We start from the raw sequence: 20,757 nt of genomic DNA on the forward strand, positions 1-20,757 counted from the left end.
CATTGAGCACTTGGCTGTAATCTGAGCGCTCGCTTCCCAGGAAACACAGACAATTGCTTCCAAGGGTTGTGTTTTTACACAGGAAACCCCCCGCTTATACTGCACGGAATAGGGACCACCGTCATCCAAACGGCCAAGGATTCTGCCATTTTCAGCATTAGTACTCCGCCATATCGTCATTTTATCTACACTGACTGTCAATATGGTTGAATTGCGAAAGCGTAAAGCGACAGCAGCACCGCCAATGCCATTGCAGAAGCGGACCAAAATCAAGGCGCCTGTCACAACATCCAAAGCAGCAGCTCCATCATCTGCCAAAGCTATACCGAAAGTCGGCGAGGTAGTGGACTTGAATGGTTTTGGTGGCGAGATTAAAACAAACGATAGCACGAAGACTACGCTCAAGGCACTCGTTGATGACAGCAATTCTGGTGTTGTGCTGTTCACATACCCCAAGGCCTCAACCCCTGGCTGTAAGCTTATTCCTCCAAAGTCGGACTGGCTTCAGACACTGATGAATACAAGGCACGAAGCAAGCATGTCTGTTTCGGGACGGGTTCGACAAGTTAACCTCTACCGGGCTGTCTATATATGGCCTATCGGTAGATTCGCCAAAAGCCAACACTAACTTCAAGACGAGGCAGAACTTGCCGTACACGCTCCTCTGCGACACCGCGTCAACCTTGATTGGCGCCATCGGGTTCAAGAAGCTGCCTCGCGGGACTAACAGGGGAGTTTTTGTCATGGATAAAGCAGGCAAAGTTCTTATCCTACAGGCGGGTGGTCCAGATGCAACCGTGGAGGCTGTGCGGCAGTTGGTTCTTTCCACGCCAAAAGAGGCTGAAAGCGAAGCCGTTTGAGGCAGAGCTTTGACTTGCTTCTTCACGAGGCGCAACTCGGATACGAGGGCTAGTCCGAAGGCAACTAATGTAGCGTTCAGCGGATTCGCTATAAGGAATGAAGACTGATTTCTGGTATGGGCTTGCGAAGGTTGTTGCAGGCGTACATGGTTGTTTGGACTGCGACCAACAATATGTCCTTCAAAGAATTACGCAATGGATTTGTTGTTATACTGGAAAATTCTAACCTACTTCTTTTCATTGTCTCAAGCCAATACATTCTCTCTTTTTTCAAAAATAGCGAACATATAACATTCTGAAAGTCTAAATAAGTGTGCATATATGGTAACAGGACCTATTTCATGCAATTTTATCATCAGTTTTATGTCCTACATGTATATACACCTAGACTTCCGTATTTCTGGTGTTCCTTGTATTGGAATTAGCAAGCGAGGTTGACTGTTAGTATAATACATACTGTTAGTGCTTGATATTTTGTGTCAGTGCTTGATATAGATATATCACTACAAAGTAACCTGTAGGTCGAGTGGCCATACTAATCTAGTGTAACCCAATGAAAACCAAAGTTTTGTAATTGCCGACCGCCCGGGAGTTTTTAACTGGCCGAGAACCCGGTTCGGTGGTTTACACAGGCCATTTGCGCAGATTGTAATCCGGGTTGATTCTCGAACCTCTGGTAGGTTACTAACCACTAAATTATGAATGTCAATTGACGAGTGGCCAAGTTCTTGACAATCCTTCAGTTCGCCTTTCCAACATTCTGAATAACAATCATGTTCTCAGTTCCGGTTCGTGCGCTCCCGCGCACTTTGCAAGGTGCGTTTTTAGACAGCGAATTCATGCTCATGCTAACGTCCGAAGTGCGTTCAAACCGAGCTATCTGTGCTCCTCAATTCCAGCGCGTGGCACTGCTTTCAACTTCTTCAATCAAAGCAGCAACTGCACTTGAACGACAGGGCAATGCCGGGCAAGGGCTGACAGCTTCTGGCCAAGTGCGGAGGGAGGTTCCTCTGCCTAGTCAGGAGAAGAAAGAGGGCGCAATGCAATATGTTCTGTATGATTTCTCAAACTTCTCACCTTTATTTTCTTAACTAAGAGAATCAAGGACGACGCTTGATCAGGTGGCGAACTGGGCGCGACAAAGTTCGCTGTGGCCCATGACCTTCGGACTCGCCTGCTGTGCCGTCGAGATGATGCACCTGTCCACCCCTAGATACGATCAAGATCGTCTCGGTATCATTTTCAGAGCCTCACCACGACAGTCCGATGTAATGATCGTTGCCGGTACTCTGACAAACAAGATGGCCCCGGCTCTCCGCCAGGTCTACGATCAAATGCCTGATCCGCGCTGGGTTATCAGTATGGGAAGCTGTGCAAATGGCGGCGGCTATTATCACTACAGTTACTCAGTTGTCCGTGGTTGTGATAGAATTGTTCCCGTCGATGTCTATGTTCCCGGATGTATGTTGGTCCTTCCCTATATTTTGATCTTTCTAACTCGCTAGGCCCACCCACCTCGGAGGCGCTGATGTACGGCATCTTCCAGCTTCAAAAGAAGATGAGACACACCAGAATAACTCGTATGTGGTATCGGCGTTAGTTTACTCCCTATCTTCAAAAGGCAAACCGCCGATGTCATACTTAGATTTCCTTTCGCAAAGTTTTGTACAATTGCATCATTCAAATTCAAGCAATATTTTCCTTGTACGTAGGTCACTACTTGATTTAGTGCCGAGTCGCAAAGTGAATATAACCCTGTTGGTCGATCAAATGAACGTTCTTCCACAGCGTGGGAAAAGCTCCTATATCACAGCCTAGTCTGAGGAACCGACAGTAATCCAATTATCAGCATTGTACTTACCCCAGTCTCCAGTTGTAGGTACACCTGAAACTGATAGATGAATCAATCGGTTTGGAACTTTGAATTACATGTAGCGTACTACTAGACTACTACTCCGTGGTTACTACTCCGTTTATCATTCGTCCGCCCCGCTCCGGCCGGGCTGGGCCTTCCCAAAGTGGTTAGCTTCGTTTTCCGCCATCAACTTTTTTTCCTCATCTCTCAAGGTTAACTAGCTTTGAATCATCATCACGTCGGACATTGTTACAGCAGCATTGTTCTCCATAATGGGCTCAATACAGGGCCAACATGAGTTTGGAACCTCATCTCTGGCGGCTTTGCCTATAAACCCGGCACTTTCGACACCCTGGGACTTCCTTCGCCCTACGAAAAAGCTGCGTACTGGGGTACTAGATACTGCGAAAATTTTCCTGGATTCCCTTGCTAGCTCAGTCTGCGATTCGCAAGCTACTCGTCAGCGAAACCTTAGAAAACGAAAGCGGTCCGACGACGAGGCTTCCGTTTTGCGGCTGAAACAATTATATGTGGATGGGTTTACGTCCGACCAAGTCTGGGAGCAAGCCCTACGTATCTTTGATTCCGCCGACCATGAAATCCAGCGCGACTATACTACTTGGGTCAATGGCCAGCAATCCAATGCCGAATCGATGTGTCGAGATGCCATTGACTCCGCGGAAGGTAGCTTCAGTGACGAGATGAAGGTTGGTTCGGAGGATGACAGTGACAGTTCTGAACAAGATGACGAACAAGATATTGGGGTTGAGAATGTGTCGCAAATAGACTTGGACGAGGACGACGATGATGTTCATGGGCCGGATGGTAGTTCAATTAGCGGTGATGATGACAACCATGATACATATGTCCAAGACCGGTTTGGGTTAAACGATGGCTTTTTCTCTATTGACGACTTCAACAAGCAAACTGAGCAATTTGAGCGGCAGGATACGCGGGGTGACGTGGACGACGAGAGCGATGACGATGAAATCAACTGGCACGCGGATCCCCTCGGTGCAGGAGGTCTTGGTCTCTCTTCACAGAAGAAAGCCGACAAGGCGGATGATGACATGAGCGATAGCGATGAGGAGGACGGGCCTACATTTGACGACATGGGTGCCGAGGATGATTCTGAGATGGACGAGGACGATTCGCATGCTGCGGCTCTGGAAGGCGCAGGTTTCTCTAATACGAGTGATATCATGTACGCGGACTTCTTCGCACCTCCGCCCCGCAAAGTATCGACCAAGAAGTCACGCCCCCTACCCAAAACTCAGCCGCGCATCACTGATAACGATATTGATCGCGCGATGGCCGATGTTCGCCGCGATCTTTTCGAGGATGAGGTATCAGCTGAGGAGAGTGGCGAGCCCAATGACTGTCATACTCACAAATCGACCCATGAGAAGCGGCGCGCGCGCATTTCTGATGAGATTCGCCGTTTAGAAGCTGCAAATGTGGCGAAGAAAGAATGGATGGTCTCTGGCGAAGCTAGGGCAATAGAGAGACCCGTCAACTCGCTCATCGAAGAGGACCTGGATTTTGAAAGAATCGGGAAGCCTGTACCTGTGGTAACCACGGAATTATCCGAGAGCATCGAGGAATTGATCAAGCGGCGAATTATTGCCAAGGAATTTGATGAGGTTATACGTCGCCGGCCTGGATTATCAGATCAACAGAATACCCAAAAGAGCCGAATCGAACTTGAGGACAGCAAATCAAAGCAGGGCCTCGCGGACCTCTACGAATCAGATCATATTCGGGCAACAGACTCAAATTACGTTGACCCGAAGAACCAAAAGCTTCTAAAGGAACATACCGAAGTCGCCAATCTTTGGAAAGAGATAAGTTCTCAACTGGACACCCTTTCCAACTGGCACTACAAACCAAAAGCGCCGCAGGCAAGCATTAATGTGGTTACGGATGTGGCTACAATAACGATGGAGGATGCTCAGCCCACTACCGGTGGTGCCGTGCGCACGTCTACGACACTTGCTCCTCAGGAGATATACACGCCAGGGGAGACTTCAAGGGCTCCCGGCGAGGTCGTGATGAGGAACGGAGTGCCCGTTACAAAGGAAGAATTGACTCGGGAAGAAAAGGCAAAGCTGCGACGGCGACAAAAGAAGCTAGGCCACGGGTCTAGTGATGGCTCAAAACAACGTTCTGGAAAGGCAGTTGAGAAGCAGCAGATCGTATCTGACCTAAAGAAGGCGGGTGTCAGGTTGATCGGAAAAGAGGGTGACGTGACAGATATCAATGGGGGTAGAGTTGCTGGCATGGGTGATAAGACTGGAGCCCATGCAGTGAAGTTATAGGCTATTGACTCTTATTAACCAATCTATGTACGTATTATCGAGTCTCCGCCGCCGTGTTTTGCTCGTATTGAGAGAAGATTGATATTCTCCCGCTTGTACGTCTCGGCATCTGGGTCATCATTGATTTCGGTGACCTGGAATGCTTTTTTGGCGAGTTTCAAGAATCGAAGGTCTGCCCTTCTACGTTTTTTGAAGCAAAAGTAGCAGACGGAATTCGGTCCTAGAAGATCACGCAGTGTCGATATCAGGAGTGGGAAGGCAGGCTCAAAGTAAACGCAATCAGCCGCAAGGATTATGTCGGGGTGCCGTGGAATGTCGTTGGAAATGTTCGTGCCCCAATCCAGCACTGCGGCTTTGACCTTGTTCGTGAGGTTGTTAAGCGCAATATTGGCTTCCATAAGAGGAAACATCGGCAATTGATCGGTGATAAAGATAGGCGATGGGCCAACTGCACAGCCAGAGGCAACTGCTAATCCAACAAGTCCACCTCCAGCTCCGAGCTCCAGACTGACCGATGGTTAGTTTTGCTTAATGATAAAGCTAAGTGCAAGATGACGGACATTGTTTTATCAACCAAGTCGGAGCAATGTTGACGAAGTATATATTTTGACAGAACCATACCAGCAGGCCATAGCTGACCACCACATCCTTCTTTCAAATCCTCTTTGAGAAGTAGAGGCTGTTGTAGGAGACCGTCAAATGAAACATGACTCTGACCGGCTTGTTTGATTTCCCTTGCCGGAACCAAGGACTCGCTTATGTCAAAGGCGTCATTGGAGCTAGCAGAACCGGGGCGTATGTCTTCCATGTAAATAATTTCTGGCCGGAAAGCGAGAGGCGGCAGGGATCTGTTCGGTTGCTCCTGATGACCTGCAGTTGCCTGGATTTTTCGCGGGGTTCCAGAATTCTTCTGGCCCCGCTAATAATGATTGTGCAGTGCACAGGCGGAACGTTCCGCGTTCCATCTGCGGAGTAGTATCGCAAACCAAGATGATTACTCTGTAGTATTATTGGCACAGAGTCGCCATCACATTCCCAATTACCAAGATGATGGCTTTGCTGCCCAGTGTTCTGAGTAAACTACCTAAGTACCGGAGTAGTACATCAAAGCTGAAGCTGGTCTGGAGTCTGGACCCATCTTCGCGCTACTCAGTATACCAAGTAATTGACGTCATGTTAGTGATCCCCTCCACATCCTGATCTCCTGGCCAGGGCTAGAATTGAGTGATGTTATTGGTCAAAAGCCACAGTAACGCTAATCTTCCTGGGCGTCGTTGTCAATGGCTGTGCTCTTGAATCATGACGACGTCACAAACTTGCCCATGAACTGGCCCGTGATGCAATCAGAGTGACTTACCTTGCGCCAAACATGGCCATTATGTCACTGACGCCGACGGCCCTATAAATGGCCTAATGGTAGACCTTTTTTTTTTGACACTGTGCACTCCCCATAAGCATACTCTCAATTATACCGGAATTCTAAACAAACCAACACAGCAAAATGGCCACTCTCCACTGTTAGTTACGACCTCTTCTGAATTCAGCTGGAGCTAAACATGTTAGATCTTCCCCCCGTTAAGCCCTCCGCCATTGCTGCGGGTACGATCTTCACTCATACTGCCTCTCTGGGGATCCTGGCCCCTGTTTTCGGCGACACATACCACCGTGCTCAAGCAGCCAACACGAAGGAGGATTTTATCAAGTCCAAGGAGGCCGCTGGCGCTGCCGCTGCCTGGGGTAGCTCGCTTGTGGGCAGCGCTGTGCAGACCTATGGAGTTGCGGCCTTGATCAATGCCACTGGCACCTTGAGCTACAAGGGAGCTGCCTACCTCGGGAGTTTGATTTTCTTTGCTAGTTCCGCCCCCAGCGTAAGCTGTGCTCTTACCCATTGTCTGAACATCGTACTGATCATGAAAAGTTCGTGAGCCAGATATTCACCGAGAAGAGGCCTCTCGACACCGTTGCCGTTGGTGCTGTCGCTAGAGTCTTTGAAACAGTCGGCCTGAGTTTGTTCCTCAGCTGGTGGGGTACACGCACAAACCCTTTTGACTAGATAGGCTTCTGAACCTATTCACAATTTACCCAGCCGTTATGAGATTGAGCCCTGTTTATGACGGCGTTTTTTTATAGCTCTTTTCTGAAATATTCCATTATAGGTTCCATTATATAAAGATAACGGGTGTGTTGATTGACTTTTGGCATACATGCGTTGGATTTTTCATCACTATCCACCAGCGTGTAACCTTATTACCAATATGTCCTAAACGCAGCCGCATCGCCTTGGTAGTAAGGAAATCAACAGTTATAAGAGACTTCATGAAAGTATATCATGTTATCGATAGTGTTGCGCTAGTTGATATTGGCTTCTAAATTAATAAGAACCGATGACTTGTCGAGACTAGTCTTGAGCTATCATGTTCAAAGGAGACATCTATCAAGTAGGAAACGGTGAAAAGTAAAGGAACATATATAATGATCTAAAGAGGTAGTTTCTAGAAGTTCAAACGAAGGTGCGGCAGGGGTACCTTGTATGACGTTAGCCAGCTCACCTCCCAACTCACGGCGAACATACACATTAGGATAACCGTGATCATTGTCGATCTGGTACTTTGAAGCAGAGTTCAAGTTGCACGGTGTTGGCGGCAAGCCGTTGGGCCCTAAGACACCGCTGATGCCATTCTTGTCCTTTTGGAACAAACCCGCCAAGCCCCGCTCTTCGCCTTGCTGCTTGACAGAGACCAGCTGCTTCTGGCCAGCCTCGCCAATCTGCAGAATCTCGTCCTTGGGTGCAGCTTGACTTCCTACGGTAAGAAGGCCGACAGCATCCGCTTGGTTTACCGTGCTGGTTCTTGGGTAGTTTCTGCGGACATCACGCTTCCAGTATGGGTTGTCAGCGATATCACCGGCCGGAACCGTGACGGGATCGTCATATGACAGTGGAGGGAGCGATCCGGGCGTGGGAAGACGAAATTGGGAGTTCAATGGCACTCCAGTCGAACGTTCGGGATCGATAGCAAGTAGGCGGCGGAGGCGCTCCCATAAACCCGTAGACTGAACAGAGTATTTCTGGTGGCGGTCAGAGTCGTTACTTGTTTCTAAGTGAGCATGACGAATCTCACATGGTTAATAGAGATGACGCTTGAAGCCGACTTGGCCGCGTTCGCAACGTTGCGGACCATGGTGCGCTGATCCTAAAAAGATATATTAGCATGGTTGGCATTAAAGGACTGACAGCCAGCTGTTGGTATTGATACATGCGAGATAACTCACCGTACTCTTGTGAGATTGATTGTCTGGGGCAAAAGATGATATATCTCGATGAACACGGCGACGAGGGCCAAGGGCATATGTTTGAGGTTGTTAGGACTTGGGAGCGGATATTATCCCGGCTCCACATTGTTCCGATTCCGCAAATCATAATTGCCGTGATAGAAATACATGCCCTAAGCTTACCAGCGGATGATTTTACAACACAGTGTCGTCATGCAAAGGGTTCGAAATAATGTAGATACGCAATTCATTTTCCAGCTACTAGGTGGCATCAAACACACAGGCTCTCAGACTAGTCGGTATGTGTACATTGGATCAGTGATCATCACCCCACGTTTTCGTCTACCTACAGGGCGGTCAGCACCAATACAGTACGAAAACAGGTGGATACATTACAACGTACCACAGGGAGACTGGCTCGCACGTCATTGACGTTCCAAGTAGGGTCATCTTCTCGAAGCGAACTCGGGTCTCTTTCACATTCTTGCGGCCCCGCTCATTACTGCTGAGGAAACACCCCAGTTATCCTGGACAATCCGGTTATACTTCTTTCCATCTCATCGGGTTGCACGGCATAGTGGCGCAGTAGGCGTACAGGACAGGGAGCGGACCTACCTTTCATCATGCCGGGCCCGAGGATTGCCTGCATTGGTGTGATTGGGAAAGCTGTAGGATGGATGCTTCTCGAGTTCAGAAGGGCTCGGCTAACGCAATACAAGGATAATCCGTTGCATATATCACTATTTCCACCGTACCTGGGATCAGCGATCGAATTTTCATTTCTGCTGAACTCTTCTCTTGATATATTTGAGATACGCCAGAAGCAAACCTCGATTGACCAGGATCTTGGTTTATTGCATGCAATTGATGAGAGACTCGCATCCTATGGCTGGTTAACAACCACAGGAGTAAAGTTCCTTATCATAATCGATTTGATCGGGGATGCGTCTTGTATAAGTCCTAGTTTCAAAGAAGCTGATCTCAAACCAGTATGCTTCATTTGTCTTATGCCTACCGCTGCTAACTGCTACAGGCATTTAGAGCTCTCCAGACCGCTTATATACACCTCCTCCAGAACCCGTTCTATTCCCCGGATGACCGTGTCACCATGACCAATAGTGCTGTTCAAGCGGCGAAGCCGTCACAAATCACGGACCAGAAGTTCATAGCTGAAGTCAACCGAATTGGTGACTCCTGGACCACTGAGTCCACTAATCTATAATGCAGGCTGGCCTTTTTTATGCTGCATAATATACATGCAGTTGTGCCTTGTAACTGGCGATTGTTCTTGAGAACTTGATGCTATCGAGAAGGTCCGATATGTTTTCTAAGTCTTCTTCTATCGCAGTTCAATAAAGAGACTTTCTCATATGGAGCTCGCATGTTCAACCTCAGCAGTGGACTATCAATCCAATCGCCCATGGTTGGCATACTCAAGGTACATCTTGGGGAGCGCGTATTCTGCCGACAAGTCCCCACCCCCCAAACTCCACTATGGCCAAGTAGGGGGGCTGTTCACGTTTGTATGGTATTGAATACGTGCTTCCGAGCAGTGGTGGCCTTCTTGACCTCCTCCTCTCCCTCCGTCAGGATGAGCTCGATGTGGCAGGGGTTGGTCATGTAAAGTTTAGGCTGCGAACGGGGATCGAGGAGGTCGAGGAACTCGACGGAAGGGGACAACCTCGGCATTGGCCTCATCGTTCTTGAGAGGGTTGACGAGGAACTTGGCGGACTTCGTGAAATTGTAAGCTGCTGTCAAAGGAGCTGGCGAATCGGCGGAAGAGGACAGCCAACCTCGGCGCTCTCAAGAATGTTGAAAAGGCAGAGATGAGGAGTATTGGAAGGTGGTAAAACTCAACCAGATTGCCAGCCAGGAGTACTATTACCCAGCGAAGGTGTCGGAGCGAGTCAGATTAGCACGTGATGCTGTAGCTGCATGTCATCGGACCTGGTGCGAGTGCGACCACGCTTGCGGGTGGGTTGGTGTTGCCATCGATCAGCAGACTTTTGACCTGATAACTGACGTAGACTAGTAGGTCGACGGGTACGAGTAACACTCCACTGCTTGGCCTGAATAGCAAATGGAGCAACTAATGGAGCTGGGTTCACGAAAGAGGTAGCACTGATCATCTTGAAGGCTAAAAACGAAACAAAGGATCGAAAATAAGGGCGGAAGGATAAAGGTAAATATGACCGCGGAGGTGACAAGACTTGCTTGCGGAAAACGAAAGGCAAAGCGGAGGGGTAGTCCACCACCTGGGCTAAGAGAGGGCCACCACAGGTGGAAGAAAAGTTATTCCTGAAAGGATAACGGGCGCACGGTAAGCAATGAGGTGAAAGTCGAGTCGTGAGCGAAGGAAAGGGATGGAAGAAAGAAGCGAGATGAAGTGCTTTTGACTGCGTTGCGCTGTTGAGTGAGATGACCTTCCGCGACTCCGGTCTTGGTCTTTACATTCTCGAGGAAAAGACAAGGGCACGCTGCAGCTTCAAGCCGTTGATGGCCCGAGCAGTCTCGCGGGTGTTCTTGAAAGTGACACAGAGGTAACAGCCATAAGCGCGGGCGTTCGTCCATTGAATATATCAACGAAATTAACCGAAACTGTAGGCAATATAAGTGAGTACAGTGGACCAATTTGATGACTATCGGAGTGCCCTTACCCCTTACGATTAGAAGAAAAGGATCGAATAGACTCGCTGATGTCCTGATATCTGACACGGGGATAAGAGCCCCGTGCTTGGACGCTCTTAGGAGCCGGAATGTCCTGAGTAGCGTAACAGACCATTTTGAAGCTGGCCGGAGTGGTCTTTGATGTCAAAGGAAGAGACTACAAGTCTCGCGGGGGCTCTTATAACTCGGAATGTCCTGAGCAGTGTACCGGACCATTTGAATTTGACACAGTTGTTGAGTGGTCCTCATGTTGCTTGCGTCTGTTTTGACACCTAGGTTCGAGCTGGAGTACTTCGTAGTTCAAGTCACGTGGCAGATAGAAATGCGGGGTTAACCGCCTCCGCATGAGGCTTTGTACCCACATGGAGGAGGCTGAGCAGGCGGATTGGGGCGTACCATCCGCCTTTTAAAGATCCAGAATACTATCCATATCCATATCATAAGATTGTTGCTATAAACCGGATGCTGTCCAAACTCCAAAGCCTCTAAGCATTCAAGGTAACCAATAAAGTAAGAATGTAAGTTCAAAAATCAAAACGCTATGGCTAGGGTAGTACCAAGGACGTAAAGCACCAGTGCTACAGTATGCCCATAATCACTATATAGTGACTTATCAAGGCAGGTAGATATCATTGTCTGTAGGCCAGGTATATTGGTTATTGGCCACTTGGTCAGTGTGTATGCATTTTGATACGGAGCATGGAGCACCTACTACGTGTGGTTTGTGCGGTGCATTGACTTATTCTCCAACTCAACTGATACCGGACAGACCGCGGGGCTGTACGTTTTATGGAGTAGGGTGTTAGGCTCTAGCTTTTACTTTAATAGTAAATGTAAGTATTTAAAGGCCCTGAACTATATATGTTATTTCTTTCTGTTATTAAGGGTTGGTTAGCTTATTGCTGAGAATCTTGGTGGAGCAATCTTTACAAAAGCTGTGGCCACCGGAAAGGGCTTGTTTTTTCAGAATTTGTTGGCCTGCCGGTACTCATAATCTCCGGTCATATGTTCCTCGAGAGTAGATCACCAGATTTATAGTGGCCCAGTGCGAATACATACACCACATACTCCGGGGTACATCATTCCATATGGAGTACGTAATAGTGGACCAATTGCCTTTTGCCCCGGCTCACCTGCTTACTGCAAACAGGAGATCCAACCCCCCATAAATGCTGGGCGAGCATGAGGTCATGAGCCTATTACTAAGACCTGACCTGCAAATAATAAGATCATCCATCAATAGTACATGGTCAGTTAGGCTCACCAAATAGTGCATTTGTTGTAAGTTATCCAGCTGCCTTATTCTTGTTGACCCATCACACCTCCTGATGTAGCCCTGGAGCTACTCAACGGATTTCTTTTAGCAGTCAGGTATAACGTCTCAAAATCAAACATCTACTGCACTTGCCTTGAAGGAGGCAATCTTTTTGCATTAGAAGACAAATTGCGGAAGCCTAAAACTTTCCATGTCCCATGTTTCCACATTGTATTCCATGATCCCACTTTGTACAACTTGACAAACCACCATGGGTCATATGACCACATGGTTTTGATTCAGAGCTCTGATTGCCATTTTCTCGCAGACACATCCGCCTGGGCCACGGTCACTAACACTAACACGTTTACTGGGCGACTAACACAAAATCTACTTTGGAGGAATATCAACAACATTCCAACAGCAGAGCACTTAGGGGTTCACAGAAGTATGTGCATTGCTGTTGCCTTGCTGTCATTTGACACTTACTTACATATCCTGGGCTTGATCAGCTAACTTGAGTGCAGTGACACGTTCGCATAAAGTCAATGACCGTGATCACTCCGGCACCCAGGATACTACGGCAGCTCCTAACGAGAATATACCCCGTTACTTTGGTAAAACCGGTCCTATCGATGCTGACCCCCGGAAAACCAAGAAAAACGGTGGAGGTAAAGGAAACTGGTAGGTTATCTATTATCCACCACCGGTGGCATTGTTGACCCCCTGGTAGGGGTCGTTCGGGCGAAGAAGTCCATGACTACGAATATAGCTTCATGAATAGTCGGCGTCATTCGAATAGCAGTATTCAGGGCATGGCCGGTTTCAAGACCAAATTCGAAACAGTTGAACCGGAACCTGTTTTTGAAGAAGACTTGCATGGACCTTCAACTGAAAACACCATGGATGGGACCCCTGTGGTCAAGACTGACAGTGTTAGTAGCGGAAATGCTGGCAGTGTCGAGGCCGAGAAAGTCGCCGATCAGAACTCCGTGGTGAACTGAATACCTGCTATACCTGTCAGGGCTGTGACATATCGTTTGCCGATGAAACAGTGGTATTTGATTGTATGTTATGGTGACACTTTGAGGTCAAATGGTAATTAAGTTAAGAGGAATGAAGATGTCCCTACAGCCAACTAAGCCGCTCTTTCCGATTCAAACTTTGTGTCTGACCAGACGGGTCGTCTTTATAGTCGTTACTGCTGGCAGATGGCGAAACTGACTTCCTTTCTTCTTCAGCGGACGAGAGAAGCTGCTTGAACCAGAATTCAAGCTCTCCTTTCTCGACATAATTCAAGAGAGTAGAGTTCTCCTGTTCAAGGTCACGAGCAATTCGGGTTCGTTGCTCAGTACGAAAACGGGAGGTGATAAGGGCAGCTTCATTGTCGTCCAGCAGCACATCTTGTGGACGAACTGGAATATATATTGGCGCGATATCAGGTTCTGTGCGTCCTTTGATCAGGTTAGTATCTCACATAAGAAAGCCATTGGTAGGATTACCGTTGAGACACAATTCAAATGTACGAAACAGCGCAGTGGATCTGAACGGTTCAGACTCGTTGGTGTTTGCGACGTCCCAATTATCCTTGATGATGCACCTCCGCCACACAAGTTTCTGGAGCGCCAGGCTGTAGGTCGGATCACACTGAGGGTTGAGCCCAAGTTGAATTACTCGCAAGGCCAGATGAAACTCGTCCCCAGTAAATCCACTTAGTCCAATGGCCGAATGCTGACTAGGTCCTATAAGCGTCAACACGTCGACGAGTTGGTCAGGGCTTAGCATTCTCCTAGACACAACCCCCGCTAGAGCTTCCTTGAGTAATTCATGTAGCGATGGCCGATCCTGGGCCGTCGAATTCGCAAAATGATCGGTCACGAGGTCGATCTCGGCTTTTTGGTCGATGGCATCTCGTAATACGGGCGAGACAAATGAATAGATGACTTCCTGAACAGCGCCCATCTCCGCAAATCCCTCGAGCCGCCTTATATCGAGCTGCAAAGGCCGAGTATCAGGGGGATCATTCTTTTCCCATGTTGCTAGATGAGCAAGTTTAGCCAAAGATACTTTAACCCGATGGGCCCAGATATCCTGTTCCGGTTCAAGAGCGAGCTTTTCCAAGGTCTTTGCAGCACAATGGTAATCTGCTTCACCAATCACATCATTAATCCAGCTGAGACTGGCATAAGACCTGTGCTTATGCAAGAACTGAGTAACAAATGGCTGAAACTTTTTGACTGAAAACAAGATCCCGGACTGTCCTGTGGAGATTTGCCGAGCAAAGAAGGCGTCCGCCCACGATTCCCCGAATTTTTCGAAATAACGTGTTATTTTCCTGTCGAGGTCGACGGCATCTGGAGTATCCAGGTCGGCAAGAGTCACGCCTTTTTGATCCTGAAGCTCTATAATCAACTCCACTAGCGCACTCATGTCGTGAAAACCCTCGGCCAGGTTCATGGCTTCTTCCAACTGCCCAATACCAGCTAATTTGAATAACTGCCATCTCCGCTGTTTGAAGTGTGACTGCTTGATTGCGGAAGCTTCATCAAGAAGCGACTGGTCCTCTTGAGCGGAAAGCCATCGGATCCGTTCGGTATACATCTGCCCCAAAACGCGAAGGTGTCGGGCACTATTTCGTGCGATTTTCGCAATGATTTGCTGGTCTGATCCGTCAGAACCAGTCGAGTTTTGCTGTATGGCCCTGCAACTGTCGAGCTCGAGATCTAACAAATGGCCGGTTTCAGAATAACTGATATTTTGCGACGTCCAGAACTCTGGAAGGCCCTCAAAACTTGTGATCAATACTCCCTCTTCCAAGTAACCATCTCCGATTCCGAACTGGCTAGCATGCTCATCCCGATACCTGAAAGCAGTCTCCAAGACTGCCAGGGATAACTCGCTGGCTTCCAGGATTTGCTCTGACATCCGCCGCATCTGGTTCGAGGCATGACCTTTTCGTGGTTTTGTCGCATGAAATATCCAAGGTAATATATGCTCCATTCGATAAGTATCAAATATGAACCACCGCCTTAATAGATCAACAGAGTCAACCGCTTTTGTCCTGAACTTTTCACTCATCTCACTCAAAACATGCGTGAGGAAAGGACCATTGGTTTGGTTGTGCCACCTCCATATTGCCCTCTGGGCCGCAAGTTTCTCCGCGCCCCAGAGTAACTCCCACCAAATGCGACGATCAAGGCTTTTGTTGTGATCAAGTAAGATGCGTGAAAGATCATCCAGCGCTTTTGCGCGCAGTTTCAAATTCTGATCGATAGATATAGCCCCTGTTGGAATGAACTTTGAGGTTGACCGGAGTAGCCCCTGACAGATTCCCAAAGCCGCTTCCTCAATCTCTCGAACAGAAAAATCCAGGTCTTCTTTGCTAGACAGATTGAGCGGGTTCCCTAGCATTGTGCCGTAAAATACGGACTGTTCGAGCTTGTGCTGTGCTGTTGGCCGAGTAGTCACAGTCGCGATTTCTTGCCTAGATGACGCAGTGATACGCACCACACCGAATTCTCGAATCATAAGTAAGCAGGATGAACAGTCATTTTGGTATTCAGACCCCATTCCTAGTACCTCATAGGCCTTCCCAGAACGAAGGTTGATGGAAGAGTAAAAACCATTGTCAATGAGGACTGCATCCGAGGAGGCCAGTGCTGTCAACGAGAGTAAGATGACGGACTGGCCGATCACGATGAAGGCCGTTTCACCATGCTGTGGAACAAACAGACGAGGTTGCGGATCAGCTGAATCGGCGGGAAAGTTGTGTAAATCAACAGAGTTTGTTGACAGAAGCTGAGCGTGTTCGGAAAGCCGCAATCGTGAAACAAAAACGCCTTGGATGACTGACCCAGAGAACAAGCCAAATAAAACCGAAACCTCATGATCTGACTCTGAACTGCCCATTGCGAGATCCCAAACTCTGACTTCATAGTCAATGGACTCGTCGATATTGATTGCCGCCAGTAAATCTTCCTTGATGTTGAATTGATTTTTGAACATACTGCCATTGTTCCAGTGGGTATCCCATATCTCTAACAAGCCTGCCGAAGTCGCAATTATGATATCTCGCTGCCCCCGCTGATAGGATATGCCTGCGCGCACAGCGGCGACTTTCTTTCTCCAAAATCCGGCCCCGAGGACACTCTTTATGCCACCAAAGAATCCGATTCCACCAGTGTTGGATGGGTTCTTCAGAAAGCTCGCCATCACAGCCGGCTTCCCTTGGGAGTCCCTGATGGTAACATGAGCAACCCGCCCGGATGAAAATGTGACTATCACGCCCGACGGCTCTCCGTTCACTATGTCTGTTGCATATTCACCAGAGAGCAATCCGGGGATATAACCTTGGAGTCCGGCTTGTTTCCGCGAACCTAGTAGTGTGTGCGATACGGTCTCCCAGTAAATGATCTTTCCGTTATGCGGCATCACGATGATTAAACCAGGGGTAGAACTGGTTGGAGTTGATAGAATCACCCCCAGGGGCGAAACATTGCTGTTTTCCCTGTAAGAATCAGGCATCGGAAGCCGGTAGACATCAGTGGGTGAAGGTGATGAGACCATGCTTGGATATGGCCAGATAATGGCCTCGGATTGAGTGATAATCAGCGCATATCCATGATTGGAGGCGAAATAGCATCTGCAATTATCTGCTGACATTAGCATTTGTTACGTAACTGCACAAGGACATACCTGAACGGAGACTCCGAATCTGGTCCGGCAAGCATGGTAACTGGGATACAGTATAGAAATCTGTTTTCGACTGAGGGAGACTCAGCATACGAAGATATCTATTAGGGGAGGACGAACCAGTATCACAGGATTTACTTCGTCGCTTTGTTTCGGCGGCTTCTTGGTGGTCCTGATTGGGATGTCTCTGCTCGGACTGGGTGAGGATCTTGGGTTGGGCGCGAGATCTGCCAAATCTCCTGCATCGTCTTCATCGCCTGCATCGTCTTGGGGAAGAATGTTTCTTTGCCGTTTGCTTGGTGGCTTGGTAGACTCGCCAGAGCTTGTACGCTGTCGCCTTCGGGACACTGTTTTCGGCGCGAACATCACAGCTAGCTAGGTGAGAGCTCATAGAGCGCGTAGTTCGCGCATTGATTATAGCAACGTTCCTGAAAATTGAAGTTCTTATGTTGTGTTGACTGTGATGTTGTTGACTTAAGGTAGGCGGTCGGTTAAATTATCTGCGGTATCCTAGACCATTCCATCCGTACTGTCACGGGAGGCGGAGAAAAATGGCAGTATTTTCAAGCGAAGAAAGGGTCGGCGCCTACAGAGCATTTCCGAGGTTTTAATCAAAACATATCTTGCTCGGTTGTCGAAAAATCATCATTACAGTACTCATTCAAGATTACTGTACAGAGTATTGTTTCCTTTGCTTTCCAAGGGGGTGCCGGGAGTATACTTTCTCTGCATGTTTTGTATCTGTATACCTCCGTACTCCATGGACTCTGTCATGCTGAAAGTAAGAGAGCTTCAACCCTTCTGATATCTTGACCTTTAAGGTGGAGCTTGAAGTACTCCATTATGCCATAGCTAGTGCAGACTGATTCTGAGGTATACAATCACTAGGGACCCATATAAATAACTCTCTGGCCTGCCTGTTGAAGGAATTATTCGATTTGCTTTGCCGGATGGCTCCCGGGTTAGTAGTTAGTACACGGGGCCCCGCCATAGCGGCTAAAAGCCTGTAGCCCAGACGCTATTATAGAGTCAGACTCCACGGCGTATAGTTTTGAGATCCCTAAATAGTACTATTAATTGTCTAAGTGGCCAATAATGCGTGGAATGCCCCCCAATTCACGGCTTGACACAATAACACGTTGCCTCCGTATATACTATACTCCAGATAAGATGCGCCTTGTTTTCAGAAGGGCTTGATAGCGATATGGTATACCTAACTAGGTACTTAGCAGCCAGTTTAAAGCAAGGTATTTCGCCTCCTGCATTACTGTACCTAGGTAGTCTGCGGGGGGGGGGGGGGGCTATCTTGTAAAAAAGCGCATGCTAACGGTTCGATCTCATTTTACTACTTCATCACTTCGTGGATAGATATATAAAGCATCTTTTGGCGGGCTACAAGTGTAGTATGGACTACGGAGTAGTGCTCCCAGCTTGTTCTGGACTTGGCAATCTAGCACCGTCGTGAATTACTAAGAGGTTATTCGTATTACTATGCTAAGAGTGCTAACCCAAATAAGCAACTTGATACCATCCTCTAACCACACCTGCTTTATCTTCTCTTCTATATCCATCTTTAATCTACACGTTCTATCCTCCAGATGCCAGAAATACCCCAAAATAACGATGGGGTACTTGGTTTTGACCTTGCAGATGTAAATTCCTTTACCTAGTGTTATATATTCTTGTTATCGATTTCTCAAAGCCACGCACTGACTATATATTGTCTCTAGATTTTGAAAGACATTTCAAGGTACCTATACATGTGCAGGGCCAATCATGACCATATACTTAACTCTTGATAGTGGGGAGCAAGCGGCGTCGCGGCTTGAGCAACATCTGCGTGATTTGGAGAGCAAGATCGATGGCCTCCTCAGGTCGCAGGGTCAGAACGCAGGGTCCACTCGGGAGAATGCCAATACCGACAAACCTGTATCGAGCACAGATGTAGCCGGAACCTGTCAATCGAAAAGTTCTTGCAACTGAAACCGACCATCCCCGTTTTTCTCTGCAACGCCCTTTTCTGTTATTATTCCGTCGATAAGCGCAAATGGTGTTACATCAAAAGCAGGATTCCAGACGTTAATCCCTTCGGCGGCTATGCTCACTGTCGCCAATGTCACATCTCCCGTGGAGTCGTCATCCCGCAGCCCTTTTATTTTCGTTACCTCCAAGGACGGCCGTTCTTCAATGACGATTTCATCGCCAGACTCAGTCGCCAGGTCAATTGTTGTGAGTGGTGCAGCAACAAGAAATTTCACTCCATGATATCTAGCGAGTACTGCAAGTCCGTATGTGCCGATTTTGTTTGCTGTATCTCCATTTGCTGCGACCCTGTCTGCGCCAACGACAATTGCATTGACAGGAGTCCCTGGTCTTGATAGTAAAGCGGCCGCCATCGAGTCTGTAATTAGCGTTGCCGGTATCTTGTCGTGAACAAGTTCAAACGCGGTTAGCCGTGATCCCTGGTTGTATGGTCTTGTTTCGGTGCAATATGCGTGTTGCAAAGTGTCGCTAGACATGAGAGAGCGTATCACACCAAGGGCGGTGCCGTAGCCAGCTGTTGCGAGAGAGCTATATATATATCGGTATTAGCCAAAGAATTTGACACTCGAGGGCTGCACATACCCGGTGTTGCAATGTGTCAGTACGACGGCTTTGTGCTGCTCTGACGACAGGGCGTTCGTTGATATCCATCTAGCGCCATTCTCCCCAATTCTCGTATTATCCTCTACATCTTTTGCCAGCATGGCTTCAGCGGCTTGTATGAATGCATCCACGACGTCTTGTGCTGTTGATCCAGTTCTCTGAGATCCTTTGAGGACAACAGTCTCCAGCTTGCGTGCTGTATCGCTGAGGTTGACAGCAGTCGGCCGACTGCTTACCAGGTAATTCAATCGTTCGATAATGAAAGCTCCAACATCATCTGCATTTGAAGGCACTTTCTTTTGTACAGAAAGTTTGTGAAGTTCAGATGCGAGCGAGAGCGCTGCCACAATAGCAATGGCAGGCGCCCCCCGTACTTGCATATTTTTGATGGCCTGCCAGCCACCCTCGCTCGTGCTAATCTCAACATAACGCTCCACGAAAGGGAGCTGCAGCTGGTCAATGATGAAAAGCTTGTTATCGCTGTATCTTATGGCTTCTAGTACCATTTTGACGCTATATATCGGCCGTGCGTGAGTCAGTGCCGTTCCTATTATTATTCTAGGCAGTGGATAATTACCGTACAAGGACACTGCGGCCACAAATGCAATGTTATTATTATAGCAATTGTTTGCGATTGTCAAATCTTTGCGAATTCTTGTAGGCTTCTAATCTCGAAGTTTGGTTGTCAATGCTACTCGGATGAATTTTTCACGTGCGCAGGTAGTAGTCCCAGATTTCCAGGTTTTCAACATCACAGGTACCTTAGGTACTTGACCCCCTGACGCCGAAAGCCACCCCGCGCCAATATCAATATTTATATTAATATTCTATTATAACTTTAACCTCCTATAACTTATTTATTATAAATTTTATAGAGCATGTAATAAATATAAAACGCGTCTACACTCTAGCATTAGCCTTATCGTCAGGGAACGCGGCCAGCGCGGGCTGCTGTCAACTAACGTATTTATTAGGTGATCCGCCCACCATGGGTTATCCGCCCACCCTGTAACCCATATAAAACTATAATTTTTAATTTCTTATAACTCAATAACAATAATAGCTAAAAATATAGAAAAATAAGATTTTATTAGAGATATAATTTAAATTTTATAAAAATAATAAAACTTAAGAAAAATATTAAGTTTAAACCATTAATTACCTTATATTTAATATATTACTAAGAATACAGC

At 47.7% G+C, this 20,757-nt stretch overlaps 10 protein-coding genes across 10 annotated transcripts; 6 read left to right on the top strand and 4 right to left on the bottom strand.

Moving 5' to 3' along the window:
- Window positions 1-202: 202 nt before the first annotated feature.
- BDW74DRAFT_189529 (thioredoxin peroxidase DOT5) lies at window positions 203-1,217 on the top strand (the record flags this gene model as incomplete). The annotated part of the gene is made up of 2 exons (XM_073731993.1): window positions 203-473; window positions 526-1,217. 2 exons carry the CDS (start codon window positions 203-205, stop codon window positions 858-860), a joined length of 606 nt encoding a protein of 201 aa, XP_073577902.1. The 3' UTR covers window positions 861-1,217.
- Window positions 1,218-1,551: 334 nt separating this feature from the next.
- Window positions 1,552-2,746, top strand: BDW74DRAFT_164025 (NuoB/complex I 20 kDa subunit family protein). The gene is made up of 4 exons (XM_073726193.1): window positions 1,552-1,676; window positions 1,722-1,914; window positions 1,966-2,321; window positions 2,366-2,746. Exons 1-4 carry the CDS (start codon window positions 1,634-1,636, stop codon window positions 2,458-2,460), a joined length of 687 nt encoding a protein of 228 aa, XP_073577903.1. The 5' UTR covers window positions 1,552-1,633; the 3' UTR covers window positions 2,461-2,746.
- Window positions 2,747-2,953: 207 nt separating this feature from the next.
- On the top strand, window positions 2,954-5,045 carry BDW74DRAFT_119317 (rRNA-processing protein MPP10). The gene has a single exon (XM_073721970.1). The coding sequence runs from the start codon at window positions 2,988-2,990 to the stop codon at window positions 5,031-5,033; it is 2,046 nt and encodes a 681-aa protein (XP_073577904.1). The 5' UTR covers window positions 2,954-2,987; the 3' UTR covers window positions 5,034-5,045.
- BDW74DRAFT_119321 (uncharacterized protein) lies at window positions 5,045-6,100 on the bottom strand. The gene is made up of 2 exons (XM_073721971.1): window positions 5,594-6,100; window positions 5,045-5,540 (listed from the first exon to the last, which is right to left on the bottom strand). Exons 1-2 carry the CDS (start codon window positions 5,839-5,841, stop codon window positions 5,057-5,059), a joined length of 732 nt encoding a protein of 243 aa, XP_073577905.1. The 5' UTR covers window positions 5,842-6,100; the 3' UTR covers window positions 5,045-5,056.
- A 434-nt stretch (window positions 6,101-6,534) lies between these two features.
- BDW74DRAFT_184046 (DUF1761 domain-containing protein) lies at window positions 6,535-7,086 on the top strand (the record flags this gene model as incomplete). Its single annotated transcript, XM_073730688.1, has 3 exons — window positions 6,535-6,550; window positions 6,597-6,901; window positions 6,952-7,086. 3 exons carry the CDS (start codon window positions 6,535-6,537, stop codon window positions 7,084-7,086), a joined length of 456 nt encoding a protein of 151 aa, XP_073577906.1.
- Window positions 7,087-7,442: 356 nt separating this feature from the next.
- Window positions 7,443-8,383, bottom strand: BDW74DRAFT_119344 (putative NADH-ubiquinone oxidoreductase 21 kDa subunit). The gene is made up of 4 exons (XM_073721972.1): window positions 8,288-8,383; window positions 8,153-8,224; window positions 7,606-8,099; window positions 7,443-7,558 (listed from the first exon to the last, which is right to left on the bottom strand). The coding sequence occupies exons 2-4, from the start codon at window positions 8,210-8,212 to the stop codon at window positions 7,534-7,536; spliced, it is 579 nt and encodes a 192-aa protein (XP_073577907.1). The 5' UTR covers window positions 8,213-8,224; window positions 8,288-8,383; the 3' UTR covers window positions 7,443-7,533.
- Window positions 8,384-8,703: 320 nt separating this feature from the next.
- BDW74DRAFT_164038 (uncharacterized protein) lies at window positions 8,704-9,924 on the top strand. The gene is made up of 3 exons (XM_073726194.1): window positions 8,704-8,971; window positions 9,023-9,292; window positions 9,337-9,924. Exons 1-3 carry the CDS (start codon window positions 8,927-8,929, stop codon window positions 9,523-9,525), a joined length of 504 nt encoding a protein of 167 aa, XP_073577908.1. The 5' UTR covers window positions 8,704-8,926; the 3' UTR covers window positions 9,526-9,924.
- Window positions 9,925-12,250: 2,326 nt separating this feature from the next.
- Window positions 12,251-13,356, top strand: BDW74DRAFT_164044 (uncharacterized protein). Its single transcript, XM_073726195.1, has 4 exons — window positions 12,251-12,342; window positions 12,555-12,674; window positions 12,754-12,910; window positions 12,960-13,356. Coding segments are annotated over exons 2-4 (429 nt in total). The 5' UTR covers window positions 12,251-12,342; window positions 12,555-12,673; the 3' UTR covers window positions 13,231-13,356.
- On the bottom strand, window positions 13,357-17,423 carry BDW74DRAFT_164050 (putative nuclear pore complex subunit Nup133). The gene is made up of 3 exons (XM_073726196.1): window positions 17,039-17,423; window positions 16,922-16,991; window positions 13,357-16,878 (listed from the first exon to the last, which is right to left on the bottom strand). Exons 1-3 carry the CDS (start codon window positions 17,282-17,284, stop codon window positions 13,700-13,702), a joined length of 3,495 nt encoding a protein of 1,164 aa, XP_073577910.1. The 5' UTR covers window positions 17,285-17,423; the 3' UTR covers window positions 13,357-13,699.
- Window positions 17,424-18,452: 1,029 nt separating this feature from the next.
- On the bottom strand, window positions 18,453-20,359 carry BDW74DRAFT_164052 (S-methyl-5-thioribose-1-phosphate isomerase). Its single transcript, XM_073726197.1, has 5 exons — window positions 20,143-20,359; window positions 19,545-20,078; window positions 18,721-19,490; window positions 18,649-18,668; window positions 18,453-18,570 (listed from the first exon to the last, which is right to left on the bottom strand). Exons 2-3 carry the CDS (start codon window positions 20,068-20,070, stop codon window positions 18,877-18,879), a joined length of 1,140 nt encoding a protein of 379 aa, XP_073577911.1. The 5' UTR covers window positions 20,071-20,078; window positions 20,143-20,359; the 3' UTR covers window positions 18,453-18,570; window positions 18,649-18,668; window positions 18,721-18,876.
- Window positions 20,360-20,757: the final 398 nt, after the last annotated feature.

Source organism: Aspergillus multicolor, assembly GCF_047715735.1.
Source record: "Aspergillus multicolor strain CBS 133.54 unplaced genomic scaffold BDW74scaffold_54, whole genome shotgun sequence".
In the NCBI taxonomy this organism is placed as follows: domain Eukaryota; kingdom Fungi; phylum Ascomycota; class Eurotiomycetes; order Eurotiales; family Aspergillaceae; genus Aspergillus; species Aspergillus multicolor.